Source organism: Empidonax traillii, unplaced genomic scaffold, assembly GCF_003031625.1.
Source record: "Empidonax traillii isolate 1590-97213 ecotype Southwest subspecies unplaced genomic scaffold, ASM303162v1 scaffold39:size2480183, whole genome shotgun sequence".
NCBI lineage: Eukaryota > Metazoa > Chordata > Aves > Passeriformes > Tyrannidae > Empidonax > Empidonax traillii.
The window spans coordinates 925,788-947,310 of record NW_020955232.1 but is presented as its reverse complement, the minus strand read 5'-3'; the positions used below and the strand labels follow the sequence as shown (position 1 = coordinate 947,310).

Genomic DNA, 21,523 nt, shown 5'->3' with positions numbered 1-21,523 from the left:
CTGCTTCTATTTACAACAGTTTTGCTGTCCCCCCCTACTCTCCAGCTCCCACACATTTGCAGATGCTACTTACTCTGGGCTTCTGCTACTTCTTCACATGCAAATGAGTCTTTCAGGCTTTCTCACTTTTATTTACCCACATGCAGAACATTACAGCACGGTGGAAAATTGTAAGTTAAGAAAACTACTAAGACTATTGAACCAGACACTGAAAATGAAAAAAAATAAAAAGTCAGATGCGTTCACTGTGCCCTGAAGCTGTGTTATTAACAGCTATTTTGGCTATTTTAAACACACTTTTTTTGTTTGTTTACAACAGTGAGTCACCAATAGCCCCATGCCAAGGGCGTCATTTGGATGTGTGCTGTGCCCTCTCTCCTAAGCTTTGCCAAAACCTTCCTGTCTCAACCTGCAAGACATTGTTGCCTCAGTTGTGGGTCTGTCCCAAATGCCACACAGTTTTTGCATCGTCACTGACCACAGGACTGTGTCACCTGTACTGGTGACCTCTGGTGAAGTTGGATGTGGGTCCTCAGCCCTAAACATGCTGTTTCATCAGTTCCATTTCACTGCTGCTTATCTCCTGCCCGTTCCAATGGTCAGCAGCCCTAATCCAAGAAACCTGTAGAAATGCTGAGGGCTTCAATGAGCAAACAAACTTCAAACAAATCCTGGCACAAGTGGCCAAATCCCAATCTGCGTCCTCCAAAGCAGTGGGGATCCCCAGAGCTATCCCTGTGTGGGAGAAAGAGCAGGGGCAGAGAAGGAGCAATTTAGCTCCATAAAACATCCAAAAATAACTCCTCCCAAGGGGCAAGATGAGCACAGTCCAACTCATCTCCAAGATAAAGCCGTGAGTGCTGCTCCAGAGAGAAAACAACTTCAGCCTGTAGTTTATGCCACAAGTCTTGCACAAATCATTTTCCCTCCCTGAATTTCAGTCTCCTGAGCCCAGTTCAAGGATTACAAATTGTAGAGAAACGGAGACAAATTCCCATGGAATGTTTCAGGGTAGTGCTATCTGCGTACGCCACTGAAAACATTTTGGGCACATTTTTTTTTGCTTAGATTTAGTAGGACATCTTACCTCAGTGCTCCACCAATGAGTCCCCTGTGTGCCAAGCCCTGTTACTCAGAAGTAAATTACAGATTATGCATTTCATGCCAGCTCTTCCTTGGATAACATTTGCTGCTTTTCTGCACTGTTGATATATGGCAAAATGTGTGAAATAAGGAACAGGGGAACTAAAGTGGATCTCTGATTAAAAGACAAAGCCACGGGGCTGCACTTTTTGGTATGCAGAGAATTAAAGTGAAGAGGTGGCTTGATTAAAATCAGACACTGAAGATGCTTCTTTCCTAACACACTGTGGCAATGTAAAAAAACTGGCTTTAAAAAAAAATAATTAGCACCATCATGTCTTTGTTCTCAAAGACTAATTAGCAAGATTCCATAAGCACCTAGAAGGCATCTAATCAAGCAGAGACAATTCTACACTGTAAAATGTGACTGCCCACTCAGGCCTCCCTTAAAATGGAGATAAGGGGCAGGGCCTGTGGCCATTTTTGTGTGTGTAAGACAAGAACAAAGATATTGATCATCGTGTTATCATCTGCCAAAAGCAGCCCAACAAATGAGTTGTAGAAAAATGGAAGGCTGGAATTATTTATGCAAAATGCCACAGAGACAGTGGGACTGGCATTTCTGGGAGCTGCAAAGTGAAGTTTTCTCCTGTCCAGAGCTGAAGATGCCATGGGAAGGTCAGGGTAGAAGGATTTGGGGAGAACTCATCAACAGTGGAGTACAGCAGCTTCCTAGTACTGGGTAGTGGGATGGGGCTGAAGCCCATGGACATGGTGATATCCAGCAAAACAGCCCTGGTTTGCTACAGGAAGGTCTGCTCCCTCCCACCTTTGGGATATTTCTTGTCCCATCTTCTTAGGCAGCCTGAGTGGCTCCAGGATGGGATAATCCAGGCCAGCTTGGTTTGGGACAGCGCAAAAGAGCTGGTGCCCAAAGAGAGGGAAGGAGATTTGTTTTCCCCTTCCTGGTTGCTGGCACGGTGAAACCTGCTGTCACAGATCCCTACAGATCCTTATCTAAACAGACAACCTTTGAGCTACCTGGACTTGGCAGACTGGGGTCATTTCACAAACATGTTTGCAGAATTGAGAATAAACTGCTCCAGAGCTGGATGGGATTGATCGATATTTCAGTCAGCAGTTGCTGAGCTGTGGCAAGGGAAAATGCAGTGCATGATGACAGACAGACACTGGATTTCAGTGCTGTCCAGGGCCATTAGTCAGCCTCCATCCTCATCCAGCTCCCCTTGAAGTCACCGCAAATTTTCCGATCTGCATAAATGAGATTTGGACCAGAGGCACTGCTGAGTCCTAGAACACAATTTGCATTGAAATACTGAAGAAGTCTCATCTGATGAACCGGATTAGTTATAAAAGAGAAAAAATAGCTCATGCATAATATAGCAAAAACTAAAGAACTAAAATGCTACACAGCAACCTCCACTGTCCTCCTTCAGGACCACATTCAGATTCATGCACTTTAAATATCAAGAGATATAATTCATCCAGTTAACTCAAAATTTATTCCTGATACATGTGCAATCAAATCTGCCTATCAGTCTCACTCAGGTAAACATTTCAGCAGGGATTTGGTAGGCAAGGATTTGAATGCCCTTAAAAAGCCCGAAATCTCACGGATGAGGTCCACAGAATATCTGATTACTGATCATTACTTCCAGCAGCAAAGAAAACATTTCTTTTTCATGATGTAACAAGACAGTACTCCTTGGAATTTTAAAATACACCTACATAAACTGAACGCTGGGATTATCAGTTTCAACCCTTCCAACCAGTTTATTCAACTTTAGGTCTCCAGTAACCCACCTTGCACAGAACAAGTGACTGGTACAGTAACACAGCTTAAACCAAGGGACAAACCTCAGCTGCTGGGCTGCACTTTGACCAGTGGCTGCTCAGTTGGTTTTCACACAGCACATTCCAGTGTGCCGAAGTGTTAATCCTCGAAGGCTTCTAGCATAGCAGCTACTGGATGCATATCTCACTTCTCTCGCTGCTCAGAGAAAACATTGCAATTTGATTTAATTGCTATGTTGACTTATAACAGTGTGTTTATACTGGATGCCTGCCAGATCACATGCAACAGGTTGGCAAAATGTATTTCCTCAAAACAGCATGAGATGCGGTGTAATAAGGAGAGCAATCTTTCAGCTGCCTGGGTTCTGGAGTTTGTTTCAACTCCTCTGACTTGGAAGCAATGCTACCAATTGAGAAGGATTACACCAGTCTAATTGATATGATAATCAAGCCTGGAGGCTGCACTTCCCAGGTACAACAGCCACACTGCAACTTCGAAGGGGAATATAACTGTAGGAAATGAAAGCGATTAACAGTTGTTTGTATTATGGGGATTGTTTGGCCTATTTAATATCCCTATCAAAAGATGCATTATTTGTTGAACAATCCTAAAAGGAAATAAAAGAGAAACTTGAAGAACATTGCTAATCCTTTGTCACTGTACGTATGACATCTAAAAGCCAGTAAAAACCTGGGCTTTGCCAACTGGAACAAAAATCATAGAATCATTTACGTCAGAGAAGACCCCTAAAATCATTGATTCCAACCACTAGCACAGCACTGCCAAGCCCAGCTGTTAACCCAGCACACTGTATTCAGCACTACACCACTTCCCCAAGTGGCACATCCACATCCCCAAGTGCCACTCTTAGCTTCTCTATGACCTTGGCTGCTGCATTTCAACCCAGCTAACAGCACCTATGTCTTTGAGCCAAAAGAGAGCTACAGGAACTTCACAGAAAGAGAAAGGTGAGTGTGCTCATTTCATTTCTGCAGAGCACCAGCTTCGCCTGTTTTGTGGCTGTCACTGGGATGGGTCAGGGCTCTGAAGCTGAAGGAACCTGGAGATGCTCCCAGTGGGCAGCATTATTTTGACAGCAGCAAGTTTCAGGAGGGACAGCAAGGGCAAAAGTCACAAAAAACGTGGTCAGCAGTGTTTGGCAAGTTAACGAAGGAGATGACCAACTGTGATTCAAGGAGACTTGATTTTTTGACCCCAAAGTCTCCTCTGGCCTGGTATCACCCTGATGCTGATTGGTCCTCCTTCACTAAAGACTTTAAATATGAACTTCATCTACTGAAAGAAACAGCCACGTGGCTCTTACCAATACTGTACTGTGACTTATAATACAAGAAGAAAAGAAAAAAGATGTTAAAAATATCCAGTAAAATCTAAAGTTGGAACAGAACTGGCTTTTATCTGTTTCAGTCAAAAGCGAGTTCATTAGATACAGTAGTATTTCTTTGAATGGAACAAATAAACCTCAAAGATTTTATAATGAATACCCCTTCTGCACATTTGTACAAAGCAGTCAATAAAACTGGGAATGAGAGATGTCATTCTTAAACACAGACCCCAGGACACTTTTCTCACATCTCCAATAACAAGATATAATTTTCTATTGGATCCTATTTGGCTTTTCCATAAGGAACTGTAAAAACCTCTCTCAAAATCCTGGCACCAGTGTATGCAATAGGAATCCTAACATTGGCTCTGTTGGAGCAGAATTTCCCTCTTCAAGAATAAAGCCTTGGGAGGGAAAAAAAAAGCATGTTGGTTTTGTGGCTCAGCCAGCTATTTAACTCCACAAGCTCACAGAAACAAAGGGGAACCAAATACAACTAGAGAGGGTATGTTCCTTTTGGAGAAATGAGCCAAAAACCTTTGAAATTTATGGCTCTAACCATCCCTACCTGGTAAGTCGTAGAGAAAGCTGCGGCTGCAGATATCAGCAATCATGAAAATAGATTTTATTATGCTATATGTACAATACTAGTACAGTTAGACACACTAATCATGGGAGAAGGGGAGGTTGCTATTTTTCTTCTGTCCCATATGGTAATAATTTTGTATGATTGAACTGTTATGAGCTAAATAAAACTACACATTAACTGTAAGATACATTGCAAACACATTAAATCTTCCCTGGAGTTTTAGCAAATACGTGCTTTTTCTGTCATGCATTTCGAATCAGTAAAGGAATCTACACTGGGCCATAGGATTTATAAATAGATTTGGCTTCCTCTGCAATACTTTATGGGCCATTATTTCAGAAATGAAGATGCAGAGCCACAAATAAATAAAATAATTGCAGCTGATCAGGCTTTATTTACTGCTATCACATTTCCCTGACTGCTACGCTTCCCTCCTCTCCTTTGCTCCACTAGCCTGAATCCATGACCACATGAAGAGCTGTCAGTTAATGTCAAACACGGAGCAAAAAAGATGCCAAAGGCTGATTCTGGTTTCCCCACTTCCAAATCCTGCCTGGGCCTTTCTGGAGCTGGCTTTCTCCCTGGATAAATTCCATGTGGAATCAGGAGGCTGGGAAAGGGCATAGTCAGTCAGATGAGTTCTGCAGGGTCTCCATCAGTTTTCCAGGGAGCACATTTTGCTGTGACTCCCCTTCAGAAGTCACTGCCAAAGGTCTGGAGACCTCCCCTCCCTCTAGAAGATACCCTGTTGTGTCAGAGAAGGGTTGGCATGGTCTCCCCAGCCTGCTGCAATCCCACTCAAAACAGGTATTATTCAGTTTAGAAGACACTGAGTACAGCTACGTGTAGCAAAAACCGGCTTTCCAGGTAGTTCAAATGAATCAAATCCAAGCAGAGACTGGCCTCAGCTTACCATTACCCTCTGTGTACCTCACACCATGCAGCTTTCAGCACTTCAGATCTTGGACAGGATGGGAAACTCTGAACTATCAGTATTCCCTGGGACAAGGCTTGAAATCCTACTGATGCCAACTCTATTCTCTGAAGAACAGGAGCTTATTCCAGTTTAACACAGAGATGTAACTCATTGCCCTTCCAGTACTAAGAGAGAAACTGAGCCCCAGTTTTCATTTGCAGCTGGACATTCAGCACTATTTAATGTCCCTGTGACCTGGGGTTCATGAAGAAGGCTGATTGTATAAAAAGGCTTATCAACTCATGAGAGTTGATAAGAAAAGTTGGTAAGAAAAGTGTAATTTCTGCTGCTTTGAAAAGCCATGGAGCTGATAACACAGCAACAACTGAAACACAGAGGATGCACCAGGTGGAGACAACCTGACTATCCACCAAGGGCTTCCTTTAATGAGCTGATCTCAGAAGTAGCCACCAGGACATTTTATGGCTCTCAAATAAAAGTATTTGGAAAAAAAAAATTGTCCTTTACACCATCAGTCCTGATGATCAGAGATGTCTGTTCCTGATCCGTGAGCTCCCTGCTGCCCCTTGCCCTGGGAAAGAACACCCAGCTTTGTGAAGCCTCAATCAAAAGGGTACCTTGTGGAAAAGAGGGAGCCCCAGAAACAGCCTGGAGTGTATCTAGGGAGTGAAGAAGGTGCTACAAGAATTCTCACAGATTTAAAGCCTAGGCTGTTTTTTTGTTGTTGGTGGTGGTTTTTTTTTTTAAACTACTTTTATTTCATTCTAGGCTGCTTACTTCTGTATAAAGAAATGAGGCTGCAAACCTCTCCAAGAACATCAATCTCAGTCCATAAGGTGGTGAAAGAGGCCAATGGGACCAGATGCCCAAGGAGCCAGGAAGATTTACGCTGGGTGAGCATCTGGCTCCCCGTTCCCTGTTATCAGAATGAAGACAAATGCTTGCAAACACCCTTATTCAAAATCACTAACGTGTTCGGTGACGCTCAGCACAACTGCAGCAGCATTGCCCCTGTAAGGTCTGCTGACTGGAAAAGCAGCTGCTGAGTGCTTCTTCCAGGGGTATATGTAATGCAAAGAGCAGTGAGAAAACAGGGCAGTGCTGCCCCTCAAATCAAGCACAGGGAATGATTAAGACATCATCATTTTCTGTTACTGTTCTAGTGGATGGTAGTAATTGCTTCTACATAGGAGTGTGGCTACACCTCTATTGGCATCCATCATCCTGCTGAGGCTGTGTATAGCACAGTAGCAGAGGTAAACTTTTGATTTGACCTCATTAGCATTCCCAGAATTACAATGTCATACCAATGATAAAGACTGAGATTATCTGCACCTGAGAAAACAGAGAAGGAGCAAATCACACACTGTAAAAAGCCAACAGCGCAACCAAGACTGCCAAATACTTAAAGGCTTGGTTCTTGGTTTTGCATGTGGGATAAGACACAATTAGGAATTGTGCCTATTACATCAAACTTGCAGATAAAGGGGATGGGTTCATGTACTGGTGACCTGAGCAGGGGGGAGGGCAGGGAGAGGAAGGGCAGATGGTGGAGCAGATGCTCTCTGCTACCACCTTCCCTCTGACTTGTCAGTATTGTTTGTGCTTCCTCCAACCTCTCCCAGGCAACCAGTGATCCACTGAAAACAAGGAAAATTTTTTTGCTTTGTGTTTGACATTGACTGGGAAATAACGAATTTGCACAAACTGTGGTCTGAAAGTTCATAGGATTGCCTTGTGATTCCCAGGACAGGTGTACATAGGGAGGGTTCCTGCACAAACTTGTGTTGAAGGGAAGTGGGACCAACTCTTTGGCCCTTCTGCAAGTCAAATAAAATCAAGTCAAATCTGTACTTTTCTGAAGTCAATCAATAGCAAAATCTATAGTGAAATAGGGATTTTCTCATTCTCCAGCCAGCAGCTTCCTTCTGAGCTGTGCTCCCCATTACAGCTCTAACACAATGCCAACACATATTCCAAACCACTCATTCTCAGTTACTTTAGTCTTTTATGTACCATCTTAGAGAAAATTAACCGAACTTCCCCACAGTGGCAACAAAAGAAAGAAATGAATTTATTATTCCAATGGAACCCTTGACAGAGATACTGAGTCGCTTCATTAAACATTTTGCAGCCCCGAGCATCTTTGATGAACCCTCTACAACAAGCAGAGTCATTTTCCTTATTGCAACACAAACATACAGGTCAAAATTCAGGAGTCATTTACATCTGCTTTGTATCTGAATAACTTTTCTCATCACAGTGGGATCTGGACAGGCACAAATCAAGGCCACATAATCCTAGTCCTTCCCTTTCTCTCCAGAGTCGTTACCTTGCAGTACCACTCTTGGATAAACTCAATTTCACAGACTCAGCATAGCCACAGCCAAGTGACTAATACAACCCTTTAACTCAAACAACAATAAATCAACTGATTAAATTATAATTTATCAAACAAATACTATTTAGCTCTTCCCAAAGATGTTCTGAACCATCTCTCTTGTCTCTGGCCATGTTCCAGAGGAGCACTGACACTAGATAAAGCTCAGACCCGTGCAGTAAGTTTACATAGAAAAGAAATGCTGAAAACATCCTCTATTTATGATGGGAGATTTCACAGAGATCAGAGTGAATAACATTCCTGAGAAGACTGTAATGCCTCTGAAGCCTCCTCAGCATCTCTTCCAAAGACCAGTCTAGCAGAACAAGGTATCAACGGACCCCAAAGCTCCAGCCTCAGCAACAAGCCTCAGGAAAGAGACACATTAACCTTGAGAGACACTACAGCAAACTTTTAACAGCTTAAAAAATGGTTATTCCACCACCATTTCACTTTACAACACACACTTTTTTGACTTACTTCATTGGTTTGAACAATGCTTGTCCATAGTTCTGGAATGTCATGATCAGCTTCAGCTGGGTGCCTCCTGATTTCATCGCTGTGGGAAAGAAACAAAACTCTGTTAAAATGTGACATGTGGATCTACTTAATTCAGCTTCCTTGAAACCAAAGCACATCTATTTTGCTCTGTATTAGATGCAGCACTGTGGTATCAGAGCTCCAAGCAGGGTAATCCTAACAGGACAACAGATTATTCAGCAGAGTCCAGGGAAGAGCTTTGGGCTGCTGACTAGGACTAAACACAGATTGTACTTCCTGACACATCTTTGTCTTCTTCAGCTGGCCACTGTGGGCTCCATAAGCCCCTCTAACTGAACAGCATGGATAGGAACAGACCATTGGAGCCTTGTTTTCTCTGTCTTCAATTGTTCTTGGAGTTCCTTTTAACAAGGGACACACATGGGAAAAGAGATGGGGTGCTTTCAAAGACATCTGCAGCTGGGATGTACAGTCCAATGCACAGCAGACATCTCCTTAATTAAAAGCATGAGCAGATACTGCAGCAATCTCTGATCTCTGCTGTGATTTTAATAATGGTTGCTGAGCAGTAGAGATATGTAAATTCAGCTCCTCTATGCACAATGGATATGTACCCAGCCCAGCTATTAACCCCAAGGGATCCCAAGGTGGTTCATACATGAGAGTGGAGCTGTGCAGAGCAGGTCCCTGGCTTGGCTGGGAGGGCAGGAGGGGACACATGGAGGCAGCAAGGACAGTGTCCCACACTGCACACTGAGGGCTGTGCTCACCTCCCAGCTGGGAGGTAATGGGAATTTAAGAGGGATATTTATTCATACCAGTCCGAACGGTTTGGACAATACCACACCAACAGCCAGATTAAAGTGTTTCCAAGGTTAGAGGGATTATTTTATATATATAAGAATTCATAAAAACGCATTTTATTTGATGATAAGGCTACTTAACACAGAAAAATATGTACTTTGGCAAACAGCTGCCTTTCTACTGCCTCATTCAAAAGTGCTCTGAATAAATGAAATGACCTGTAGCCCAACTCCTTAATGCACCTCTGTGTTGGGAGAGGCAGGGCATGGCTGTCAGGGCTGTGTGGATGAGTCAGGCCTTTAGAGATGCTTTATACGAATCATCAGATAATCAATCCCTTTCTTTAGAGCTCTGACAAAGCCCATGTCAACTGGAGAACTACATAAATGTCAGGTTATCTTGCTCTGTAAATTTTGGCTTAGAGCTGCCCTTTTTCCACCTATATAGCTTGTATTTTTTTTCTCTAACCAATGCCATTGGCTGCACATCTTTTTAATTACTCGTCTCTGTGTTTTATCACTGATAGGTCATCATCTCTCTTTCAGCACTTGTAATCTATGTTTTTGCAACAAAATGCTATGCAAATCTGGTTAGTGTAATTATACTTCTTCTAGAGTAAAATCCCTCTTGCCTTGCTGTTTTGCTGATCCCAGCCTTCTCTTGCATTTCCAGTTCATCCCAAAGGAACAAATAAATAATTAGAAATTAAAGGGCATTAAGCAATTTGCACTGACCAGGTAAAGCAGAAGCATCTGGCTTTCATGGATTAAACTCCTTCCCTTGTGCAGAACAGGTCAGTTGATCTGCACCTGAGGGGAGAAGGAGCACCAGGCTTTTTCATACCCAACCCACAGCCTGAGGGCAATGAGAAGTAGAAATCCTCTAGTCCAAAACCTGTGTGTGGTGCCCCAGGACCATCACACCCCAGAAACACCCCTGGTGAGTCTGGACAGTGAGCAGGCAGCTGGAGCTGCCCTGGCCTCATGCCCACAGGGACAGCCCCGACCACCTTCCCTGCCCACCCACTGCCAAAGGTGTGGGATTTCAAACAAAGATGGAATCACACAACGGCTTGGGTCGGAAGGGACCTTAAATATCAACTATTCTAACCCTTCTGCAATCACAGCAACGCAAAGAAGAAAAAAAAAAAAGGGGGTGTTTCATCACGCCCTTTTCTAAGCACAAAGTTTTGGACACACTAAGGCAACCAGCTTCCCAGCAAACTGAAGCCACTTGACAGATAATGATTTTGTTAGCAGCCAAACTCCACAGCGAGTATGTCATCACCAGGCAGGGAAACGTATGAAGAAGATTAACAATTCAGAGTAATTCTTCCATGAGACACACAAGCCTGGTTTCCTGTCAGAAGGAATTGAGCCGAAGTAAGACAAAAGCATCTCCCTCGTCTCTTTGGATCCCTCGTATTGTGTTGCCTTAATTGGTTGCACCCGTGGCCTCAACCAAACACAAGTTTTGCTGGCACATTGTTCCTCCCCTGCTGCGAGGAGCAAACTTTGGACCTCTCCAAGCCAGAGGGTGACACGGGTGGGAGTGGTGTCCCCTCGTGCTTTATGGCAGGGCATGCTGGAACCCACATGCATCATGGAAAACAGCCAGAACTGCACCTTGGTTCCCCCCTCCCATCATCCAGACTGGTGTGCAGATATATCCCCACTTTGTCTGCTCTGCCAGTGTCACAGACAGATGTGCTGGTCAGGCTGGGGGTGATTCAAGGCCACCCTCCAAATGCAGACTAGTTAGAACCCAACATTGTAATCCCTGCAGAGATGGAAACACCTAAACTGAGACTGTTCTTTTAAACTCAACAAGACCCTTGCTGTACCTGTAAACTAAGCAGGCTTGGGTGAAGTCCAGAATGCCCAAATTTCAGAGTGGCAATGCCAGAAAAGAGAAGATCTCGTTGGAGATGATTCACTCTGACCTCTAGGTCAGATCACTCCCCTTGTCCTGACTTAACATCACATGTGTATACTGGCTCCCTTCTCATTTTCTGAACTGTATGCCTCCAGGAACTCCCTTTACTGCTCAGACCTCAGTTAAACACACCTCTCTGGCCACTTTGGCCAAATAACAGGAGCCCTGTCATCTTCCAGGGGTTTATCCCAAAAGAACATTGCTTGCTCATCTGGAGATATCCTTGTACCTTTATCTACTGCCCAAAGGAACACTTCTGAGGAATGTATAATACCCAGAAGCAATGTATCCAATTCTCCAAGGAAGTAGAGGATGCTACACCATTGCAATCTGTCACGTCTGATCTGCAGGCTTAGGGATTTTTACTAAGGCCTTGCAACACAAGGCTGTACTGATTCCAAGTGAACCACTAGTCACTCTCTAAATTCACCTTTTTTTTTTTTTCCCCAAGGTTTTTAATATACTGTACCATCACAGGTCACAAACAGCTCTGTGAAAGGCTTTATAAACCTGCTAGCTCATAACAGGCACTTCAAATCAAGTCTCATACACCTCCTGGATGTACTGGCACACTGTTACAAACAAATCCCAATATCATCATTGCGTTTCATCTTCAGGCAATTCAAAGCCTCTCTTTTCCCCCAAAGTAGGAGGAAATGGAAAGCAGCATTAACCTTTCCTGTTAACCCACTGTAAGGGCTCTCAGGCGTGATCAGAAATCTTCCAACTTTAGGAGGTTTTTCAAAAAATTCCCTGAGAAATCTTTTTGCTTGAATGTCTGGGATTAGAGTCTTGTCCAAGGATTAGTGAAATTGGTGGGATTCTTTCTGTTTTCTCTGTTAGATTTTGGATCAAGCCTCCAAAAATCCCCACTCCATTTACATCTAAGAGCCTGCTGCCATGGCCACATTCCATGTCTTCCCCACCTTGTCCCCTCACCAACACAAGTCCTGAATTCTCTCCCTGAGCCACACACACCATCCAATACAAGATACCCTACCTATCATCTCTCAGTCATCTTTTTAAAACTGTATGCCACAGAGTTTCTGGCAACCATCTGGTACTAACTCCCAGTAGAGATACAATCCTGCCCCAAGGGATCTGACCCAGAAGGATTTGGAGTTTCAACTGGTTTGGCTTTCCAGCTCCTCTGGTTTACTCCATGCTAGCCCTGGTCCTACCAGCCTGTCTAGACATATGGTTTTCTGATGGAGAGTGAGAGTCCCAACAGGATCTTTGAACCTTTTCTGATTCTTTTGGTCAGAATCCAACAAACGTTTTAAAATATATTTAATTATGCAGTGCTAATGCCTGAGAAGTGAGATCCAGTCCCAGCCTGGGATGCAATTAACATCTGAAACAGAGGATGTTCAGATCCATTTTGGATTGCTATTTATAGATCAAGCTTAAATCTAACATAAACATGTTGATTGGCTTTAACAAGTAATGCTCTGCCCCAGGCTAGAGACATGGCCCTGTACAAGCTGTAAAGAACATATTTCAAAACAAATTCAAGCCCTCATCATCTCTTAATTTGTCCTTGTTCAGTCAGTTCTGCTAACTTGTTTTTAAAGGACTTTCTTGGTTTAGTTAAGAAAGTAAAAGTCTTCTGCAGGGGAAGAGATCAGGGGAAGAAATTATTCTTAGGCTTTGTTGTACCTTTTAAGTCCCCTCCTTTCATCTGGAATTGTACATTAAATCAATCCGCTGACTCTTGGCAGATTCATTGTTTTCTTATACAGTAAATCAATGGTGCTACATTTCATTATGTTTTTCACAAGTTCTCAAAAGCACTTTTTCCTTTCTTTTGGGTGAGATTTTTATAATTTCCTTTAGAACCAGAATTTATATTCAATATTTAGCGTCTTTTCTTTTTCTTCTTCCCCTTTTTTTTTAATTTTTTTTTTTTTTAATTTCCCTGCCTTGAAGCAGAGTCCATCTCAGGTAATTGCAGCATTTATTCCCTGCGTGAGTAGTCTTGCACGCTTGCTTTCTAATTACTGCCTGAACAAACTGAAGGCATCAGAGGTTCAGAAATTACCTCAGTTCAGGTTCTGTTTCCAAACCTTCACAACCAGAGGATTTAAAGAATCAAAAAATAAACCCCAGCTAAACAGAGGAATCGCAAAGGCCTATTCTGCTTACAGGCAATCCCACAGCACAGCTCCTCTGGACAGCAATACAAGCAAGACCAAGCCCATGCTGCCCCTACAATGCACCATGCCAGAGTTGGTGATAAGCTGCTGACAGTGCTGCCACAATTATGCACAGACATCTTGTAAATATGCAAGAAAATAGCTAACTACGGTTATTTATGCATGCAATAAACAGTTATGAAAGTCAAAGGAAATGTGCAATTGCCTGTGCATGTACTTCTGAAAACCAGGCTTCAGTGCTCAGTGGAAAAGCAATTCTCTCTAGGCTCCTATTTATGGCAAGAGGAAATTTTCAGGGAATTAAATCAAATTAAGAGCTATCCCTTTATGCTGAACAAAATGAATAGGAAATATATATACTGATGCAGGGCACAGAATACATCCTCAGCTCGAGAGCCTGGGTAACCCTGTCCTTTTCCAGGCCAGCTCTAGGTGTCACTGTGGGAGCTGGATGTGATGCTCCTTCCCATCCATGGAATTGTTCCATTTAAACTTTAACATCAAGAAAATGTCACCTTGGTGCTCCCTGCTCTTGGGAATTGCTTCTGTCACCGTTTTCATTTTAAAATACCACTGCAAGTTTCAGAGTCGTGTGAGTGGTTCTAATAGACGTGGGAGATCAATCTGGTCACCACTCTCCCCCATTAATAATGCAAGCTGAGCAGAGAAATCACAGTGTGGCCAAGAAGGCTGTTTTGCTGCAGTTTGGATCTAATTACTGTGGGTATCAAGCAAAGCATCTAATTCTATTAGAGCCAAACTAAATCTGAATACTGGGAAGAAACTGGATAAAGCAATATCCCATTTCATCTAATGCATGTAACCCTGTATATTTAATTGTCCTGCTTGCTAAAAGAAGCCTGAAGACTGGGCACTGTAAAGGTTTCAATTTATTTTATACTCCTAAGCTGACATCTTCCCAGCTGCCTTAGAGGGAAAAAAAAAAACCAAAAAACCCAAAACCAAAAAACTCAGCAAAAATAGACCATAAGGAAAAAGCCCAAGACTAATTAGAAGATATGCAGGAATTTGCAAAGAATGTAACAGACCTATAAATGTCCTTTGGTCAAATATATTACTCTTTATTAATCAGCTTACATGCTTTTGAATCTCTGTGCTGCTCTGCAGTAAAGCTGAAAACTGGCAGGAATTACATTAAAACATGTATTTTTAAACATCCAAAAGAATTTGGAGCATAAAAGAAGAGACGCTGCATTGTGTAATAAATAATAAAAAAAGAAAGTTTATTAACCTCCAGCCTCATCTTAAAAACTGTTAACAATATGTTCTTTGTTTTGTTGCAACCTGACAAAGCCCCCAGTTCCCACACGGAGAGACAGTGAATGCTCCCACCAAAAATCAGATCCTGGCATCTCTACATCAGCAAAAGTCCCCTTCCATTTCCATACCCTTGATTTTCAACTGGGATTTACACGTAGGAATCTTTCTCTGTCAGTTTCCACAGTGGACAATACCAATACCAAACATACCTCATGATTTAATTTATGGAAATTATACTGATTCATTGCTAGAAACTATGGCTCTGTGTTTTTGCCAGAGGCCTAGGAGGCCCTATCATGCTCTTAAGAGCCTGGTTCAATCATTAACAGAGACAATCCCAAAGGGAATCGCTAATAGCAATCATAAATCTTCCTCTGTGGTCCCATAGCCCTTTCTCCTTGTTGATCTGAAAGCTCTATCAAAATCAGAATTAATGGAAAACCCATGACACATCTATATGACACATTAGGTGAAACCACGGCCCCAGGGAGGCAAATGGCAAAACTTCCACTTTACGTCACCAGGGTCAGGATTTCGCTCCTATTTTTTATGAGGATAATGTTTTGCTGCTAGGATAACTGAAGCACAAAGAGGTGAAGCCACATGGCCAGAAGCACAAGTGAAGACGATCAAGTGAAGAGTGAGTAGTAAACTATTATTTCTCTCTCCTACCTCCATTTTTCTCCCACCAGCTTCTATGTCCCTACATCAACTTTAGCCATCCCACTGCTCTGAAGAAGTGACAGACTTCGTGGCTCAAACACTGCCAAGTTTGCTGCAAACACTGCTCTCCTCCTGCAGACAACACAGCTGAGCTCTGAAGTCTCGAGGAGGTAAGCGGAGATCGATACACTCAGCAGCCATGCAGTACAAAGCACTGCTACAGCCAGTGCACTTTGTGCAAGGCTCAAGAGATGGGCCAGGAGATGACTTGACTGACCATCACCTCTGCACAGCGCTGGGGACACTGCCCAGGCTCTGCTGCTCTCTGCGGGGACAGGAAAGGGCACAGACTGCATCTTTTCCTCCTCAATAGATGTGCCCAAAGAGCAACATCAACACGTTACAAAACACTGGCTCAGTCCCCATTTGCATGAGTCACTAATATTCCAAAATTCAGTTGGTACTGAGGGGCTAGGTCAGGAAAGGTGAGGGTTATATCAAGGAGAAAACCACCCAGGCCATGTCCATACAGAGACTGCTGCTACCTGCAGTGTCCCCTCTGAGCTAGGGAAGGGAAAACACATGGCTTAACAGTCAAACCTGACCTCCTTAATGAATCACTCCAGTCCAGACTTTTGGGGACAGAAAAGCCAGCACAGGTTAATAAATGAGTCCAGGTTTGTCATATTTTATGAGCTACATGTCCACTGGACCCTTGAATCCAACATATGGGATGGCACCTGGATACCACGAACTGCTTTATTCAAAATGCTGCCCCAGCAGAGCAGTGTGCTGAGCGAGGCCACCAAGCAGCAAGATTCATGGAGGCAAAGCTCTCCTGTAGGATCTTGCATTTTACACCTACTCCATCCCAACCAGCTAAATCAGCCCACTCTTGATGACCAAGGATCTCCTTTATTCCTGCTCAGCAGCCACTGTGATTCACAAAATGGAAAATGTAAACCTTAGGGCTGCTTGAGCTATTCTTGCCCAGGCCATTTCCTGCTGAAGCCGGGGGAATTTTTGCCTTGCAGGGTTAAAGACCTGCTGACCTCATCCCACAGTGCCAACACACCATCAGCACTTTTACGGAGCTCCTGCTATTTCATCCCTCTGAAAGGGACTTTGCAACTTTGTGGTCAGCACAAGTAACTTCATTTTCTGCGTGGTAGATGGAAACCACTGCCTGTGCTGCAGCTCCCTACCTCTGGAAACCACCGGGTGTGCATTTGTTTAGTATCCCAGGGCTTTCATTTGGGGCTGTGTCATTTTTTTCCCCCGTGCAGCTACGCAGCTAAATTCAAGGAGACACACGTTGCCATTAAACAACCCTGGAGAAAAGCCCCGAACTGTGTCACCTTGTTTAACCAGAGCCAAAGGTTGACAGGGGCACATCCCCGTTGTGGATTTACAAGCAGAATAAACAGAGCTGAACTCTGCTCAGCAGGAGGCTGGCTTGCCTGGAGCTCCCTGCACGATGCCCAGGGAAGCTGCAGCTCCGGCAGCCGCAGAGCCCGGCGGTGCCGGATGCTCCCGCAGCCATCGCCGCAGGGCTGCAGGTCAGCCGTCCTCTCCTTCCTCGGGAACACGAGGCTGTGCCAGACACAGCCTTTTCCACAATAACCAGCTAATAATACAAATCCAGCTCGTGCAAGATGATATCTGCTTTTTGCCATCCTTTTTTTAATTATTATTGTTATTATCGTATTTATTTTAAATAACAGAATAAGGCATGGATTTCAGCCTGATTGTGACTGAAAGGTCCCTGAAATGAATGGGGTTTGCCATGCTGGCAGACTTGGCAATTATTCAGGTAATAGAGAGCTGGCAATATCTCCTTATGTTTAAAAGGGAAAATGAGCAGAAAAATCAGGAAGCAATGTTGTAGGGACACCGGAGAGAAGCCATGCAAAATATTTACATTCAAACAACAACAATCCTGAACAAAGAGTAAATAATAATAAAAAATAACAAATATCCAAACATACCAACACTGGTTATCTTTTGGGAGACAAGGTCTTGTAGTAAAGCCTCAATTGCAGGATTATGTCTGGAATACAACTCGTACCGATTAATGCCAATGTGGAATTTTAACCAGTTTGGGTAGGAGTCTATGGAGGTTTCTCCAGTTGGCAAAAATTCTTCATGATGGTCTTCATTTTGCCTACCACCAAAAAAAGAAAGGAAGAACACAACAAAACCCAAAAATTGAGGAGAAAGAAATAATGTTACAGTTTGTAACACACATCAATAAACGGGGCTTCAAAATGTGTCAACTTGGAAAGGCAAAGCACTACAGAGTGGGGAGAGGTCCCAGGTTTCTCCCTGCGCCAGCTCCATGCCAGGAGCAGGCTCCCACCTGGGGAGATGGATTCTCACCTCCACTCATCCTGCCTGACTGAAAGGCCATCAAAGTCAGGAGCAAAACTCAGAGTGACATCACTGAGAGTTGGCAGAGGCCCTTACATAGCAGAAACACAAGAGCTCAAGTTTTACCTTGTAGCTTGTATCATGTTACACACAGCTTTTACAGCTCTGACTCAAAGGAGAGCATCATCCTGAATCTTTATTCAACAGGGGCATGGAGCTGGGAACCCAGAGCGCAGAAGCAACCTGACCTGTGGTACCCAATGCTCCCACTCTCTCTCCTCTTAAATAGAGAGAATGAGAAGAAACTGGATTGCTCTGAACTGGATGCTAAAGAATTGGCTGGTTTTCCCCCTTCCCAAGCAGTGGGATATTTCTACAGCAAAGAATTGTTTAATGACTATTACCTTCTAAATTTCATGTTAGTTCTGTGAACTTTGGCTGCAGCCACTAAGGAAAGTAAGTACAACAGGCAGCTGCATTGTGAACATCAATGATGATTTCTCTGTTCACCTACGAAACAGACTATCCCATATTTTCTATCCAGAGTTCTCTGTGTTTACAGTCATCTCCAGATGTTCAGGCATTTGTGACTTTTTTTTTTTTTCCTCTTTTACTCTCAGAGCAACCAGAACTTTTTCAGGCTAATTCCCTTCACAGTCAGTTAGGATTATTAGATGGAAGAGGCCTGGACAATTCACGTGCTCATGGGACGGAAATCAGAATTATTTATCCTCTCTTTTCTAAAGGTTTAGATCATGCTGGCTGCTCTGCAGCTTGACAGAGCTTTTGCACGGTACAATGCAGCTGTTTAAACATTACAATGTCAGTGTGTTTGGAAGAGGGTGCTGTTGTATTAGACAACCCTTTTGATTTTTCAGTCATTGAAATTTCTCAGCATTTCTTAGGAGCCAACAGGGCATACGATTCACAGAGGCAACTGGCTGCTTTGAAGGCTGGAGAGCAGGGGAGGTGTAGGGCACTGGGAATTAATTGAGGATGAAAAATGTAGCACAGATCTGATCCCAAGAGTGGAAATACCTGCCAGGATGAATGGCTTTGCGGCACTAGACCTTGCTTTTGAGAAAAGTTAATGTGTTACTGCCTGGCCTCAGTGCTCAGCCCCTTCACCTCTGGGTGGGAAACTGGGAAGGTGGGAAGGTGCTGGAGAATAAAGCTCACTATGAGCTCATCCTCACACCGTTGTTCTTGCAACATCTGCCTCCGCTACAGCTGGAGATGGGGCAGACGGACCCTTCGGCCTCAGCGCTCCAGCCTTCCCACGCTCCTGTATTTATTCTGTATATCATGGCATTTAATGTTTGAAGCAACACGACCGGCCAAGCCTGTGAATGGTTTCCCTCTTTTCCCCCGTGACCCCGAGTCGCTCAGTTTAACCCCCTCCCCACTGCAAACCAGCCACGACACCGCTCCTCGCCAGTGCCCGGCTAAACCCCGCGTCACCCAACGCCGGGCAGCGACACGGGGACACGCCACGTTCCCAGTGGGGCGCAACCCGTGCGTGTCCATCCCCCCCCCCCTCCCCCGGGGCACTCACCACTCGGGCTGCTCGGCCGCCCGCGGGTTGAACCTGATGTCGCTGTTGACATTGAAGAGCAGGTCGCCGTCGGCCAGCGGGGGCAGGGCGGCGCGGTACAGCGGGTGCTCGAAGAGGGCGGCCAGCGGGGCGGCGGCGGCGGCGGCGGCGGGGGGCGGCGGGCGCGGTGCCCCGGGGCCGATCAGCCGCCGCGTCCTCCCCGCCGCCGCCGCCGCCGCCGCCCCCGCGCCGCCTCCCGCGCCTCCACCGCCCGCCGCCCGCTCCGCCGCCGCCTCCCGCGACTGCGAGGAGAGGTTGGAGGCCGGCTCGGCGCTGAAGTCCTGCAGGATCCGCAGCGTGTGCTTGCTGGGCCAGCGCGGGGCGGCGCGGGGCGGCGCGGCGGCGGCGGGCGGCGGGCAGGAGCAGCCCGGGCGGCCCTCGGGCCCGCGGCGCTCCAGCCGCGGCAGCAGGTCGATCATGATGTGCATGGTGCAGGCGACGAGGAACACCATCAGGATCAGCACCCGGAACTTGCGGACCAGGAGCATTTTCATGGCCGGGGCGGCTGATGAATTACCGGGGGAAGGGGGAGGGAGGGAAGGCGGCGGCGGCGGAGAGAGCCGCGGGGCTGCCGGGCTCCCCCCGGGGCTCCGGGTTGCTCCTCTCGGGTCGGGAAGCGAGCGATCAAGTCAATAAAGTTACCTCCATAGGCGCCGAGAAATAAACAGGCTAAACCCGATAGGTCCTCATGTCTCAGTATCATCAAGAACTTGGGAGGGGGAGGGAAAAAAAAAGAATAAAAGAAAAAAAAATAATAAGAGAAAAAGGAGCTCCGGACCGAGCCTTTAAAATCAACAGGAAAACAATGCCAGCGGCATGGCAATATAGAAAGCCATCTGTTCACGATTTCTCCTTCTTTTTATTACAGAGATCACAATAAATAGCGAGAACTGGCTCTTGGAGAGAAACCGGCATCAGACACTGGCGCTGATTAAATAAAATTTAAAAAAAAAAAATACAGGGAGGAGGAGGGGGGAAAGAAAAAATATTAAGAAAACCTGTGCAGAAAGGCGACAGAAGAAAAAAAATCATCCATAATATTTGGCTGTGCTGGAAACGCTGACTCCCTTCCCTTGGATTTGAGCAGTGATGCAGCAGAAGCGCTCTCCGCTCGCTCTCGCTCCCTCTCTTCTCTCAGACTCTTTAAGAACATTGGCTGGAAAATCATTTTCTTAGAGCAGTTCCAGTTTCTTCGTCCATCGCGTCCAGTGCTTGGGAGAGATTAGTATGTTCAACTGAGATCGAGTCTGGGTGACTGCTGTATCCGAGCTGGGCTTTTGCTTTGGCTTGGGTTGGTTTTTTTTGGCTGCAGAACTGTCTGATGGCACAACTGCAACATAAAGGTTAAATATGGCACAGGAAAAAAAAAAAGAGGAGGGAGAAGGAAGGATTAGAGGAAAGAAACTAATATAAATCAGTAGAGGTTCTTTTTAGCGAAGAGGTCTTTGATCTCTGCTGGGTCTTACAGATCTGCCTTTTAGTGAGAGAGAAAGGAAGAGAGAAGGGGGGAGAGAAGGAAAGAGGGGGGAGAGATCTTTGGCAGGTGCAGAGTGAAAACCTCTTTCAGCTACACTGAATTCTGGAGACTGGTTGGACTAGTAGCTCTGCAGCTCCAGCTTTCAGTGGGTGTGTTAAATATTATGAGCGAGCCATGATTCCTGCCTTCCTCACGTCATAGTTAGGAGATTGGCTAAATAAACGCTACAGTGATAGTAACAGGAAAACCTCAACCAAAAGCGGGTGTTTTTTTTCCCCTCCTCTCCTCCCTTATTCCCACCCCCCTTTTCATTCTACTGCAGCTCCAACTGGGGCAAGGAGAGGGCGTCTGTTCCACAAAGGTTTGAGGAAAAAAATATAAAGGAAAAAAACCCAAAGTGGTAGAGGAGAGAGGAATCTGCACTAACAGCACTGCGAAGCAGGAGCGCGGTCCGTGCCCTGCTGGGATCAGCGATTCTGCTCCGTCATTGCCCGGGCTGGAAGTGGCGCATCGCCCGCTCCCCTTGCCCCCAGCCCCGGCAAGGTCAGCCCATTAAACCATGTGCTCCGCTCCCTCCCAAGGAACAGCCTTT

General features: G+C 45.0%; 1 protein-coding gene across 1 annotated transcript in view; it reads right to left on the bottom strand.

The window, feature by feature from the left end:
• FAM20C (FAM20C, golgi associated secretory pathway kinase) overlaps positions 1-21,211 on the bottom strand; it is a 58,018-nt gene extending 36,807 nt beyond the window's left edge. Inside the window, exons 1-4 of the mRNA XM_027878180.1 lie at positions 20,453-21,211; positions 19,416-20,163; positions 17,479-17,654; positions 8,631-8,709 (exon numbers count right to left, since the gene is read on the bottom strand). Of these exons, the coding sequence (XP_027733981.1) occupies positions 8,631-8,709; positions 17,479-17,654; positions 19,416-19,948 (788 nt within the window). The 5' untranslated portion in view covers positions 19,949-20,163; positions 20,453-21,211. The remainder of the gene's footprint in view (positions 1-8,630; positions 8,710-17,478; positions 17,655-19,415; positions 20,164-20,452) is intronic.
• Between the last annotated feature and the right edge of the window lie 312 nt (positions 21,212-21,523).